The sequence below is a fragment of the Lepus europaeus genome, chromosome 3 (genome assembly GCF_033115175.1).
Source record: "Lepus europaeus isolate LE1 chromosome 3, mLepTim1.pri, whole genome shotgun sequence".
Lineage (NCBI taxonomy): Eukaryota > Metazoa > Chordata > Mammalia > Lagomorpha > Leporidae > Lepus > Lepus europaeus.
The window spans coordinates 17,878,319-17,893,278 of NC_084829.1; the positions used below are offsets into that span (position 1 = coordinate 17,878,319).

Consider the following 14,960-nt stretch of genomic DNA (forward strand, 5'->3'; position numbering starts at 1 on the left):
ATCTAAAGATTTGACACTTTTGCTCTTTTCAAAAAAAAAAAAAAAACTGATTTCTGCTTATATTGATTTGTCTTTTGTTTTCTGCATTGGTTTCTACACTGCTATTCTTTTCCTTCTACTTAGATTTAGTTTGCTTGCATTATTGGTTTTAAAATATTTTTTTCTATTATATTCATTGAAAACTATAAATTTGCTTCTATGTCTTATGGAATGTGCTCTTTTCTAATTATAAATCTCCTTCACTAAAGATATGTACTAATGTGTCGTCATAGTTTTCTCACATTCCTAAACAATATAGTTCTTTTGTTGGGGAACTTCATTTGAATGGAATCACATTATATGTATTTGGATGTCTGTTTTCTTCCTTTTATCCAACATTATATTTGAATGTTGTTACATATTAAAAGGAATCAATTGGTTTCTTTACATCTTGCATTATATTTTGGTGCATGATATTCTATTATGTGTAATATATAAATACTAAAGTTATCTTATTGATGAGCATTTGGGTTATTTCTAACATGGTGTACATTCCTGCACATATCTCTTTGAGGACATTTGTATACATTTCTCTAGAATTGAGTTTTATATAAGAGCGGTATTGCTGGGTCACTATGTGTGTGTATTTTTCATTTTGCTCAAAAATTCCACACCATTTTTCACTGACTGAATCACATTGTATTCACATTAGTAATGTGTAAGAGTTTCCATTACTTGCTGTCATCAATACGTGGTATTTTCAGTTGTTTTAACTTTATTTATTCTGGTGGATGTACAGGTATCTCATTATGGTTTTAATTTTCATTTCTCCAGTGACAAGATAGGCGGAGTTTTCTTTATATGTTTTTTTTTTTTTTTGACAGGCAGAGTGGATAGTGAGAGAGAGAGAGACAGAGAGAAAGGTCTTCCTTTTTGCTGCTGGTTCACCCTCCAATGGCCGCTGCGGCCGGCGCATCTTGCTGATCCGAAGGCAGGAGCCAGGTGCTTCTCCTGGTCTCCCATGGGGGTGCAGGGCCCAAGCACTTGGGCCATCCTCCACTGCACTCCCGGGCCATAGCAGAAAGCTGGCCTGGAAGAGGGGCAACCGGGATAGAATCCAGCGCCCAAACCAGGACTAGAATCCAGTGTGCCGACGCCGCAAGGCGGAGGATTAGCTTGTTAAGCCACGGCGCCGGCCCTTTATATGTTTATTGACCATATAGATATTCCCTTTTGTGATGTGCTTGTTCAAATTTTTTTGCCCATTTTTCTGTTGACTGTCATTTTTTTTGTTGTTACTGATTTGTTGAAATCCTTAAATATTCTACACAGAAGCCCTGTGTAATATGGTGTTGCAAATATTCCATTCTGCATCTTTTCACCCTTAATGGTGTTATTCTTTTAGCATAAACTTAAAATGCCAGTAATCTTTAAGTCTTTGGATTTTGTGTGTGTGTTTTCCTTAATGTTCTCAGTACTTTATTCAGATATCCCAAGTTTTACCTAATATTGTTTTCCATTTTAGGGTCACATTATGTTTTGGTAGGTTTTCTTTCTTTTTCTTTTTTTATTTATTTATTTATTTATTTATTTATTTATTATTATTATTATTATTTTTTTTTTGACAGGCAGAGTGGACAGTGAGAGAGAGAGACAGAGAGAAAGGTCTTCCTTTGCCGTTGGTTCACCCTCTAATGGCCGCCGCGGTAGCGCGCTGCGGCCGGCGCACCGCGCTGTTCCGATGGCAGGAGCCAGGTGCTTCTCCTGGTCTCCCACGGGGTGCAGAGCCCAAACACTTGGGCCATCCTCCACTGCACTCCCTGGCCACAGCAGAGAGCTGGCCTGGAAGAGGGGCAACCGGGACAGGATCGGTGCCCCGACCGGGACTAGAACCCGGTGTGCCGGCGCCGCAAGGCGGAGGATTAGCCTGTTGAGCCACGGCGCCGGCCTCTTTTTTTTTTAAAGATTATTTTATTTGAAAAGCATAATTACAGATAGGGAAACAGAGAGAGAGGTCTTCCATCCACTGGTTCACTCCATAAATGGCTGCAATGGCCAGAGCTGGGCCCACCTGAAGTCAGGAGCTTCTGCTGGGTCTCCCACGTGGGTGCAGGGGTCCAAGCATTTGATCCATTTTCCATTGCCTTCCTAAGCATATTAGCATGGAGCAACTGGAAACTGAACAAGTGCCCATATGGGATGCCAGCCCCACAGTTGGCACCCTGGCCCACTAAGCCACAGTGCTGGCCCCAGGAAGGTTTTCAGACTTTTGTTTTTAATGACCTTGACAGTTTCAAGGGGGTATTGATGAAATGCTTTGTAAGATGCCTCTCTGTTGGAATTTGATGTCTGTCTGATGATTATAGAAAGTATGGATTATTGGGATGAAGTCCACAGAGATAAGCTGCTGTCTCTATCACATGGTATCAAAGTTGCATAGAATGTGATTTGTCACTGTTGATGTTGGCTTTGGTCTTCTAGGTTAAGAGGTGCTTGTCACATTTACTCTACTGAAAGTCATTCTTCATGTCACCTCCCCTATCCACTTTTTCTTACTAAACTCTTTGGAAGGAAGTTTCTGTGTGGAGCCTACATGTAAGGCATGGAAATTTATGCTCCCCTTCCTTGATGGCTGAATACAAATTATTTGGAATTATTCTCCAAGGGGGGATAACTTATTATAATTCTTATTATCTTTTCCCCACTAATTTATTTACTTAATCATTTATCCAAGTGTGGTCTCGTGGGCATTTGTTTCACCTTTTGGGTTGCAATCCAGTCCTGCTTTACTTCGTTTTGGCCATCAGGAGCTCTTCCGGTTGACTCATTTGTCCTTTGGCATGACCTCATCACTATGACTCTTCAGGTTTTTCTTTTCTTTTTTTTTTTTTTCTTTTGCTTGTTAGCACATCTTTACTCTCTGTCACCACTCTCACCTATTTCCTGAGCCAGCTCTAGAATAAGTCAATACATTAGGAGCTGGGACCTTTGATTGGAGGATGATCCTGTAAGCCATGACCTAGGATCTAGTTATGCTTGTTCCTTGGCATTGTTGTTCCTAAGAACTCTTAGCTGACCAAGTTAGGAGTTAAATACATGTGTACTTATCTGTGTAAGCACATGTCCCTGTGAACATTTCTGTGTATCCACTCGTATGTGGATTAAGCTTAATAGGACTTCATACTGACGTCTATAACTAATTCATTATCACATGGAGGCTAGAGGCCTCCTCCTTTGGCTGGTTTATATATTCCCTCTCCAATAGAGAAAAACCTGGCTCCATGGTTGCCATTCATTTATTTAACCACATGATTCCCGTATGCATGAACAGAAGGATCAGCATTGTAAACCGATAGTGCCATGCCAGACTTTACCAAGTGCTTACTACTTTACTACAGTGCTTATGTTCAGGCCCTTTTGCCTTTCGTTTGACAAATGCCGTTCATTTCCTGAGATATTTGGCCAGCACGTTCCCCCTCGTTCACTTCAGATAGGCTGCTTCACACATATGTAATGTAATTAGATTCCCTGGTCGTGATCTACGTTCTTTCCTGGGATCCTTTGACCTCCTAAATGATTTTTAAAATAATTTTCCGATATTAAGCTTCACTCACTGTACCATAATATACCATGGATTTTGACAAATGCATAATGTGTGTACAGTATATTGTACACAGTATCTTACAACCCTAAAAATCCACTGTGATTCACCCCTTCAACCCTCACTGATTCCTCTGGGCCCCAGTGAATCATTGATGCCCCTGCCACCCGTGTGATATTTTTTTCCTTTTCTAGAAAGTCATGTACTTGGAATTATGCAGCCTGTTCAGACTTGGTTTTTCACTTAATAACATACACTTAAGGTTCAAGGTTCAGATATGTCTGTTATGGTTGGTAGCCTGTATTTTAAAAACAACTTATTTTTCAGTCCACGTTCTCAGCATAATCGAGGAGGAAATACTCCCTTCTCCCCTAGCAACACATGGACACAGCTTTCTTGATTATTAACATCCCATACCAGAATGCTGTGTTTCCACGGATCAGAGAATGTGCATAGACATCATTATTACCCCAAATTCATAGATTTTATTAGGTTTAACTCTTGGTGGTATATGTTCGATGGGTTTTGAAAAATGTATAGTAACATGTATTCAACACTGTAGTGTCATACAGAAAAGTTTCACTCTCCTCCTGAAAACCTCTGTGACTATATATATATCTCTGTCTTTATGAGCTCCTGGCTAAGGCCATCTTCATGGCATTTCCTTTATCTAGAAAGTTGGACAGAATTATCTCATGTTTAGCTTTTTCAGACTGGCTTTTTTCACTTAATAATATGCTTGATTGCTGATTTCTTTGTGGCATGGAATAATAACCCATTGTCTGGAAGTAACAGGTTTATCTGCTGAAGGACATCTTGCCTACTTCTGTGTTTTGGCAATTATGAACAAAGCTTCTGTGAATACCCATGTACAGGGTTTGGTGTGGACCTGAGTTTCTAACACCTATTGTCAAACTGCCTTCCGCAGTGAGTGCACCATTTTGCATTCCTACTAGCAGTTATGAGATTCTGTTGTTCCACATCCTCAGCAGCATTTGTACTGTCAGATTGAGTTTTTAAGATTTATTTATTTGAAAGAGTTACACAAGGAAGAGACAGACAGTGGGACTGGGTCAGGCAGAAACCAGGAGCCAGGAGCTTTTTCCAGGTTACACATGTGGGTGCAGGGGCCCAAGCACTTGGGCCATCTTCTTTTTTTTTTTTTTTTAACTTTTATTTAATGAATATAAATTTCCAGTGTACAGCTTATGGATTACAATGGCTTCCCCCTCCCATAACTTCCCTCCCACCTGCAACCCTCCCCTCTCCCGCTCCCTCTCCCCTTCCATTTGCATCAAGATTCATTTTCAATTCTCTTTATATACAGAAGATCAATTTAGTATAAAGGTTGCAACAGTTTGTACCCACATAGAAACACAAAGTGAAACATACTGTTTGAGTACTAGTTATAGCATTAAATCACAATGTACAGCACATTAAGGACAGAGATCCCACATGAGGTGCAAGTGCACAGTGGCTCCTGTTGTTGACCCAACAAATTGACACTCTAGTTTATGGTGCCAGTAACCACCCTAGGGTGTCGTCATGAGTTGCCAAGGCTATGGAAGCCTTCCAAGTTTGCCGACTCTGATCATATTTAGACAAGGTCAGAAAAGACAGGGTGAGGATAGTAACCAATGATCCTAAGAGTGGCATTTACCAGGTTTGAACAATTATACAGCATTAAGTGGGGAAGAGGACCATCAGTACACACAGGTTGGGAGTAGAGCCATTGGTGGTAGAGTAGAGGTTATGATTACGAAGGAATGAGGCCCAAGTGCACTAGACAGGGTCTAGAACAAAGGACAGAGTCATTATTAGAGGAGCTAAGAAAGGTGCTGTCTAAGCTACAATTAAGTTTTCTGATTGAGAGGCAAATAGAACCTGATAGAAGGGGCTTGATAATAATCTGGTGGGCTTTAGGCCTTGTAAGTTAAGAGGCCCAGACCTATCTATCTCTTCACATGGGGTATATCCTAAGGGAGGTGTGAACCTCCGAGGGGAAGGCACTCTGTTGACTTTCATTACTTGGCTGGCCTGGGAGGAGAGCTGGCCAGGTAAAGGCAGGGGGCATCTCTAACAAGAAATTTACAGTTCTGCCTGCAATGTTGCTGACCCTACTTGACCATCCCCTCAGCTGCAGTGGTCACTTTGGAAGTTGGGCTGAGTGAAGGGCTTTTCAGCTTAGAGCCAATAAGATCAGTGGCTCTGACCTGGGCATCCTTCGACTTCAGGGCAGGTCCATTTCCAGTGATCCAACTCTTGGCAGAGCTGCCAGGGCTCTTCACAAGCTGACTTCTGCTGAAGCCCATGCTTACCACATTGAAAGCCACTGCAGTGGACTGGCCTGTTGGGTCTCCTTGAGGGCAGATCACTGTACAGATCAGCCATTAATAGGCCTGCCACCCATTGCTTCTGATGCCGAGCTTTCTTTTCCTCCTGGTTTGTGTTAAAGCAGACCAGAGGATGCAAGTCAAGGGAGTGCCCGTGTCCCATCTCTAATCTTCGGTGTGGGCCATCTTCTACTACTTTCCCAGGCACATTAGCAGGGAGCTGGACAGGAAGTGGAGCAGCCAAGACTCAGATGGGAAGCTGGGTCCCATAGGAGCCCATATGGAAAGCTGGCATCTCAGGAAGTTGGGTCACGTCAGTCCTCAGATTTCATTGTTCTTTAATACTGTACTAGCTATTCTGGGTCTTTTGCCTCTCCATATAAACTTTACAATCAGTTTGTCAATGTCCACAAAATAGTTTACTGAGATTGAGTTGAATCTATGGATCAATTTGGGAAGAACTGAAATTTTGACAAGGCTTCCCGTCCATAAACATGGAATATCTCTCATTTCGTTTTTTGGATTTCTTTCATCAGAGTTGTGTAGTTGCTTCATATAAGTGTTATATTTCGTTAGCTGTAAGCCTATGTATTCCACTTTTTTGTGTGCTAATATAAATGATACTATATTTTTATTTTTGTTTATAATGTTTATTTTCTACTTGAAGAGTGACAGAGATAGAGCAAGAGATCTTTCATCTGCTAGTGCACTCCCCAAATGCCAGCAACAGCCAGGAACGTACCAGGCTAAAACCAAGAGCCCAGAACTACATAAAGGCCTCCTATGTGGGTCACAGGGGCCCCAAGCACTTGCACCATCATCACAGGATGCGTTATCAGGAAGCTGGATTAGAAGCAGAAGTTTCAGGACTTAACTGGCGCTCCCAAGTGATGGCTTAACCAGCTCCATGTGTTGCAATGTCCACCCCTTTTTTTACTTTAAAGTCCACTCATTCATTGCTAGTATGTAGGAAGTTAATCAATTTTTGGATATCAATCTTGTATACTCCAGCTTTGCTGTATTTGCTTGTTAGCTTCAGGATATTCTTAGTTTTGGATTTGCTATGCAGACAATCATGTAATCTGCATTCCTTACCAAGTATATACCTTTTTTCATTTCCTTTTCTTATTGCATTATCTAGGAATTTCAATATAATGTTGAACAGCAGTGATGAGAGGAGGCATTCTTGCTTTCTTCCTCATCGTATTGAGGAAGCTTCCAGTCTTTCACCAGTAAGTGTGGTGCTAGCTATATGTAATTGGCATCTATTTCTAGCGTGCTGAGAGTTTTGTCATTAATCTGTAATGGGTTTTATCAAATGCTTTCTCTATATCTATTGATATGATCATGTGATTTTTTTTCTTTTGCCATCAGAGTGGAAGTAGATGTTTTACCACACAGAATTACTTTTTTTTTTTCTTTTGGAGGTTTATATTTTGAATTTTCAGGCTATATTTCCAAAGCATCTTTCTTTATGTTCTAAGTCCTGGAGACAGCAAATCAGTAATGTTCTCTTTGATACCACAGATGTTTTTCTGTGATCTTTAGTGGGGTGGACTTTAAAAATTCATCCACTCCATACCAACACTGGTTCTTAACAGTCTCCAAAGAACAGGATGGAGAATTGTCAGGTAGAAAATTCATGTGAGAGACGTGAGTTGTTTATGGAGCTGACCTTCAACAAGTTAGGCCAGAACTCAGCCTCGGAAACCAAGAGAGCCAGGACTGGGGGGATGCAAATGAGACAACAGCCTTGGTGAAAAATGCAAAAAAAAAAAAAGAGTAACCAAGAATGTAAAAAAAGTAATAAAGTAATAAAAAATGTAATGGACAGAGAGAGATAGACAGAGAGAAAGGTCTTCCTTCCGCTGGTTCACTCCCCAAATGACCGCTATGGCCGGCGCTGCACCAATCCGAAGCCAGGAGCCAGGTGCTTCCTCCTGGTCTCCCATGTGGGTGCAGGGCCCAAGCACTTGGGCCATCCTCCACTGCCTTCCTGGGCCACAGCAGAGAGCTGGACTGGAAGAGGAGCAACCGGGACTAGAACCAGAGCCCATATGGGATGCCGGTGCGGCAGGTGTAAGATTAACCAAGTGAGCCATGGTGCCGGCCCCAAGAATAATATTTTCATGCAAAATTTTAAAAAATTAAAATCCAGGCCAAATCTCCATGACTAAAAAAACGACAAAAACTTAAAAGTTCCGTTGCATTGGCAGGCCAAACCAGCAAGCATGAGGCAACAGAAAAAGTCTGGCCCCCTGTGAAAATGTTTTTGTGTCTTTTTAATGGTTGCTTTAAAGAAAGCATTAAGAGGCCGGCGCCGTGGCTTAACAGGCTAATCCTCTGCCTTGCGGCGCCGGTACACCGGGTTCTAGTCCCGGTTGGGGCGCTGGATTCTATCCCAGTTGCCCCTCTTCCAGGCCAGCTCTCTGCTATGGCCTGGGAAGGCAGTGGAGGATGGCCCAAGTGCTTGGGCCCTGCACCCGCATTGGAGACCAGGAGAAGCACCTGGCTCCTGGCTTCGGATCAGCGAGATGTGCCGGCCGCAGCGGCCATTGGAGGGTGAACCAATGGCAACAAGGAAGACCTTTCTCTCTGTCTCTCTCACTATCCACTCTGCCTGTCCAAAAAAAAAAGAAGCATTAAGGTATTAGAAAAAATTGAAACATTGAAAAAGTAGGTATATTAAAACTCACTTTTGTTTGAAAAATTTGTTTAGACCAAAACCCAAATTTTGTAGTTTTATTTTCCTGATTTAATGCCAATAAATTCAGCACTGATATCTTTAAAAGCACATCTGGGGAGGTCGGCGCTGTGGCGCAGCTGGTTAACACCCTGGCCTGAAGCTCTGGCATCCCATTTGGGTGCCAGTTCTAGTCCTGGCTGCTCCTCTTCCAATCCAGCTCTCTGCTGTGGCCTGGGAAAGCAGTGGAGGATGGCCCAAGTCCTTGGGCCCCTGCACCCACGTGGGAGACCCAGAAGAAGCTCCTGGCTCCTGGCTTCGGATCAGCGTTGCTCTGGCCGTTGCAGCCATCTGGGGAGTGAACCATCGGACGAAGACCTCTCTCTCTTTCTCTCTCTGCCTCTCCTTTCTCTGCGTAACTCTGACTTTCAAATAAATAAATCTTTAAAAAAAGCACATCTGGGGGAAAGTAGCCAGTTAAAAATATAGACAAAAGCAGGCATATGCGAGTGTACATTTTTTTTTCCTGCCCTGTGCTCCAGTGCAACATTGGTATTGCAAACTGCAATTACAGCTGGACACAGGTGTAGTTTAACCTGCTTTACAAGGTTGTGAAAGGGCTGGGGATCCAACAGAAGACTTTAGCCCTGTGAACCATCCAGTCAAGCAAAGCAAAGCATCAAGAGAGGTGTTCCTTCTATCTACGCGTGTGGATCAGTTATTCTAGAAATTGCCTCTGCTTGATATTAAATGTTTGTAGTAAAAAAAGGGGGGCGGGGATTTAAAAGGGACTCTTTTCTATAAAAAGCATTTAAAACATGTTTTTGGAATCCCTTCACATCTATTGTGAACAGAACCGGGAATTTGGGACATGAGTGACAATGAGAATCTGCTTTGAGGAAAAGTGCCTTCGTCAGAGAGCTTGCGCCTTCATCGGTTTAAGCAGAAGTAGTTTCTGTTACTCTCTACCTTGGGATGTTTTAAGGGTCGTTTTTATCCTATGCTTGAGAAATCTGTAGAACTACTAAAAATGAAAGTGAAAATGCTGCAAATGTGCCTGGGCTGCAAATCAATTTTAAGTGAACACCAGGTGAGAATTTTAGCCACGTTAAGTTTGGAGTAGAAGGTGAAATAAAACAACTTGAAGCCAGATTTATAACATGGGCATACAAAAAAATGTATCTTGAAATCCCTCTTGGCAAAATTTATATTCCATTGCAATTCAGAGTTGCATTGCAAAGGGGGTGCCTGTGTAGAAAAAAGGGTTTGAGAATTGTTAAGTCTGTAACGTCTTTGAAAAAAAAAAAAATATGAGAGCGCAAATGCTTTGCTTGCTACCAGAGCGTTTTATAAAGCATTGGAGGTGCGTGCAGCGGGATGGTTAATTTGTTTAACAGCAACCTAGTGAAGACACAGTGCAAGAGCCTGCTAAGTGATGGGGAAGTGCGCGTGAGTAAGCCCACTGGGCAGAGCACCAGCTAAGGCTTTAGAAAGAGGCTGTCAGACAGGACCCGGGCTCTCTTGGGAGGCTCAACCAAGGAGTGAGGAGCAGAGCCAGAAGCAGTGGGTGGCTGAGATCCTTTTGAACAAAAGGTGAGGAGGGAGCTCACTGCCGGCAGGCAGAGGGAAGTGCAGGTGCAAAAACCAGCAGCTACTTGGGAGGAAAGACTTTCAAAGAGGTGTGGCAGAGGAGGAAAGAGTGTCAACTGTCAGCGGAAACAGCTTGTGGGTAAACGCTCTCTCTCTCCAGGAAGACCAGCAGCAAAGGAGCAGCAGTAGTGCAAAGAGCCAGGCACCCAGGGCGAGGAGCTGGCCGAGGATGGACAGGCAAGTGCGAGAGGTCTCAGTTCTCTGGGAAAGTGGAGAAGAGCATCAGCCAGTGGGATATCTGCTGATTTACTGAAAGGGGAGGGAGGGGGAGAAAGTGCATGGTCCAGGAGCCCCCAAGCCTGGGTTCTTTTTGAGCTGTCTGTTCCAAACTGATTCTCTCTTGAAACTTGTGACTAATCTCGCCCCTCAAAATGTTTGCCTTTTCACAGCGTTGAACAAGCAGCCGAGACCCTGTTGTGTCTGTCACCTGCTGAAGTTGCCAGTCTCAAGGAAGGAATCAATTTTTTTCGGAATAAGAGCACAGGCAAAGACTACATCATATACAAGGACAAGAGCCTCCTGCGGGCATGCAAGAATCTGTGCAAGCACCAGGGAGGTCTGTTCATAAAAGACATCGAGGATTTAGACGGAAGGTACCGGTGTCCTTTGCTTTCTCGCTGATGACCCTGCCTGTGGTTCGATTGGGCGGTAAATGTGCTCATGTGGGGATTTTAAATGAACCAGTTTCTTGCCCTAGAGAATTTTGTTAACTTTTGCTCTGGCTCATTTTGGACATCTCTGGATCCCAAACTTGGGTGTTTCCCTGAATTTTCTTCTGTTTTCTGAGAACTCTAATTTAAAAATTATCTCCGGCTTGGTAACTAGTGAGATGTGTAGATCACGTGTGTTCATGGGAGCGCTTGGACGTGCAGAGGTCGAGTGCGAATTTACGTAATTTCGTGTTAAAATCCCACTTCTCCTCTTGTAAGTTCTTTACCTCCTCCCTCAGAAATGTGTGTGGGGGGAGAGTAGCATTTTTTTCCCAAACTTTGCTGAAGAGCAGTGACAATTGCCCTCACACACTACCTGTGATTACAAACAAACATGGCAGAGCCCAGTTATCAGTGACTTTTCTGATCATTTCTTGGAACTAACTCCTGGCATGCAGCCTTAAAACGGGTCCTCACCCCGGCACGCAGCCAGACTAGCACAGGACTGTTTGGTTTGCTTTTCAGTGACAATGCCTGGCAGCTTCAGAAAGGACTCTTGGGCACATGCTTTGATGGCCCAGGGGTCACCACCAGCAAGTTCTCTTCCAAGTTCACTTGATTTCAGTCTAAATTGATGCAGGTGGTTTTTGTCATCTGGTGTTGGTCTTTTTTTCCTGTATTGGCAGTTTTATTTCTCAGGTAGTTCAATGCTGGGGTCCAGAGGGAGCTGAGTAGTTGTCTTTGAGTTCCCTGCTATAATCGCATAGAAGTCACCCACCCAAATCTAGAATTTGCTTGCACCTGCACATAGATTTGCTTTGCTGAACACAGTTTCAGGGCCCTGCCCCACTTATCATTTGATTTGTAAATGCCAGCCACCATGCACCTGTAGCATGTTTGATTCTGCTGATGGGCAAATATAAATATAGGGTACTCTTTTAACATTTGTATCCATGGAACAATGTGTTTTTACTACAGCCGTGGCTGACGGGACGTACTTTGGGCTGCCAGCTGTGTGTAGACTCTCGGGTTAGGTAGGCTGCATCTTCTCAATGGTATCAAGTCTGGGAAGCCTCCAATGTGGTCCTGTCACAGGCAGACTTGGGCAATAGTCACGAGTGGTGAGGTTTTCTCTTCGGACTTTCCCCAGTTTTTTCTCAGTGAGCTGTTTGACACAGTGACCACTTGACCATTTACAGCTGTTACAGCTTAGTGGCTGAGGGCGTGATCCCTCTTTGTATCCTCCTGGGTTAGAAGCCTGGCTCTACCAGGCTCTACCACTCGCTGGCTTAGACGTGCTTCTTAGCCTTGCTTCTTAGCCTTTGTGGGCCTCAAGTCTTCTGAGTTATAAAATGAGGATGAAAGTATCACCCACCTCATGAGGTTTCTGAGAGGATTAATCATGCAAATATGTAAAAAAAACAAACAAACACAAAACAAAACCACGACCACAACCACAACCACGTGCAGGCGGTCTTCTGGTGCGATGCAGGGTGGTTACTGCTGCTGTTACGATGTTGGCAGTGCCTTGTGAAGCTGTGTACCGGGATTATTTCCAGGAGCTCACGTAAGTTCTCTGTCCTGTTTATTCATCCAAACGTAGTGATAGTGATGGCTTTGTCACAGGGTGGTCTTTCTCTCCTTCTGCCACAGCCTGGGTGGGCTGATCCTAATTCCGTCCTGCCTTGGTCTCCCAGCCTTATTCCCTGGGGCAGCTCACCAGGCATACGTATGCTGAGGGGGCAGCCCACCGCAGTTTCTCCCAGCCACGGCTCCAAATTGAGTGATTGCTTTTTTTTTTTTTTTTTTGAAGATTTATTTATTTTAGTTGAAAGTCAGAGTTACACAGACAGAGGAGAGGCAGAGAGAGAGAGAGAGAGAGAGAGAGAGAAAGAGAGGTCTTCCATCCAATGGTTCACTCCCCAATTGGCCACAATGGCTCGAGCTGCGCCGATCTGAAGCCAGGAGCTATTTCTGGGTCTCCCATGTGGGTGCAGGGGCCCAAGGACTTGGGCCATCTTCTACTGCTTTCCCAGGCCACAGCAGAAAGCTAGACAGGAAATGGAGCAGCCGGGTCTTGAACTGGCACCCATATGGGATGCTGGCGCTTTAGGCCAGAGTGTTAACCCGCTGCGCCACAGCGCCGGCCCCCAAACTGAGTGATTTCTGCTTGGGTTTTCTTTGCAATTCCTCCTCTGAAAAACCATCTTTCCCAGGATGTAGTCAATGATGTGCCCTCTTCTGTCATTTTTCTTCTTGACACCTAACCAAGATCTACAAATCTTGTATGCTCTGGATCTCATTTTTTAAGTCCAATGTGTTTCCCCACTCTCCCCAGCTTGTGAAGCTGCTGTTCCCCCCGCATCCCCCCACCCCCAGTCTCTGAAGAGCACATGGTTCTGCCAGTTTCCCCTCGTGGTCCAGGATGCTGGATAGTACGCTGGAATGTCTCTCTCATCTCTCTCTCTCTCCCTCTCTCATTTATTTATTTGAGAGGCAGACAGAGAGAAACACACACACACACACACACCACACACAGAAAGGTCTTCCATCCAACAGTTCACTCTCCAAATGGCCACAACAGCCAGAGCTGGGCTGATTCGAAGCTAGGAGCCAGGAGCTTCTTCCAGGTCTCCCACGCGGGTGCAGGGGCCCAAGGACTTGGGCCATCCTCCACTGCTTTCCCAGGCCACAGCAGAGAGCTGGATCAGAAGTGGAGCAGCTGGGACTTGAACAGATGCCCATATGGGATGCCGGCATTGCAGGTGGCAGCTTTTCCACTACACCACAGCGTCAGCCCCAGAATGTTCTCTGAATTGTTTGAAAGATCTTTGGCCACTTTTGGATGAGAACGGGGTTTTAGAATAATCCTTCATAAATTGAAGTGTGCAGTATGCTTTTTTTTTTTATTAAACTTTTATTTAATGAATATAAATTTCCAAAGTACAGCTTATGGGTTACAATGGCTTCCCCCTCCCAAAACTTCCCTCCCACCCACAACCCTCCCCTTTCCCGCTCCCTCTCCCCTTCCAATCACATCATGATTCATTTTCAATTCTCTTTATATACAGAAGATCAGTTTAGTATATATTAGGTAACGATTTCACCAGCTTGCCCCCATATAGCAACACAAAGTGAAAAAAAAAAAAAAACTGTTGGAGTACTAGTTATAGCATTAAATAAGAGTGTACAGCACATTAAAGACAGAGATCCTACATAATATTTTTTTTAAAAATTAATTAATTTTCTATGCCATTTCCAAATTGTTAAGTCAGCAACAGAAGTCACTGTGTACTTACATCCCATGTGGGATCTGTCCTTAATGTGTTGTCTAATGTGCAGTGATGCTATAACTAGTACTGAAACAGTATTTTTACACTTTGTGTTTCTGCGTGGGGGGTACAAACTGATGAGATCTTTACTAATTATATACTGAATCGATCTTCTGTATATAAAGATAATTGGAAATGAAAAAAAAAAACCTGGTGTTAAATTGCAGTATGCTTTTTTGCCTTGTAACTCAGAAAGGTCATTTAAAAATTGCATATAATGAAGCTCAAAAGAGGTGGCACGACTCACTTGTGTGTTAAAGTGGATGTTTTTAATTAAAATGTTTCTGGTTTGAGACACATTTGCTTGTTTGAAAAAAAAAAAAAATCCTGGGGCCGGCGCTGTGGCGTAGCGGCAAAAGCTACCACTAAAATAAGAAACAGGACTGTTCATATCTCACCCCCAACAACTCCACCAGACCCAGAGCTCTGACCAGAGCGGGGGAAAGAGAAGCTACCAGGCATCCTGTTCTGTTGCAGGCTGATTCTCGTTCTGGAGCAAGGTTACTACAGTTAGCAAACAACAACACAGAATACTGGGTTACGTTTAAACGACATGTAAGTAAATTTTGAGTACCAGTATGTCTTCTTAGATGTTGTCAGACATTTATACTCAAAAGGTATTCATTATTTGTTTGAAATTCATACTTCAACATCCCGTATTTTATCTGGTAATTATGCTCTGAAATCTTAAACTGTAGGAAAATCTTTTTCCTTTGAAATTTTCCCTTTGAG

General features: G+C 43.4%; 1 protein-coding gene across 1 annotated transcript in view; it reads left to right on the forward strand.

The window, feature by feature from the left end:
• LOC133756430 (cytidine monophosphate-N-acetylneuraminic acid hydroxylase) overlaps nucleotides 1-14,960 on the forward strand; it is a 107,247-nt gene that overhangs the window by 22,163 nt on the left and 70,124 nt on the right. The window contains exon 2 of the mRNA XM_062187123.1: nucleotides 10,636-10,839. Within this exon, the coding sequence (XP_062043107.1) occupies nucleotides 10,636-10,839 (204 nt within the window). The remainder of the gene's footprint in view (nucleotides 1-10,635; nucleotides 10,840-14,960) is intronic.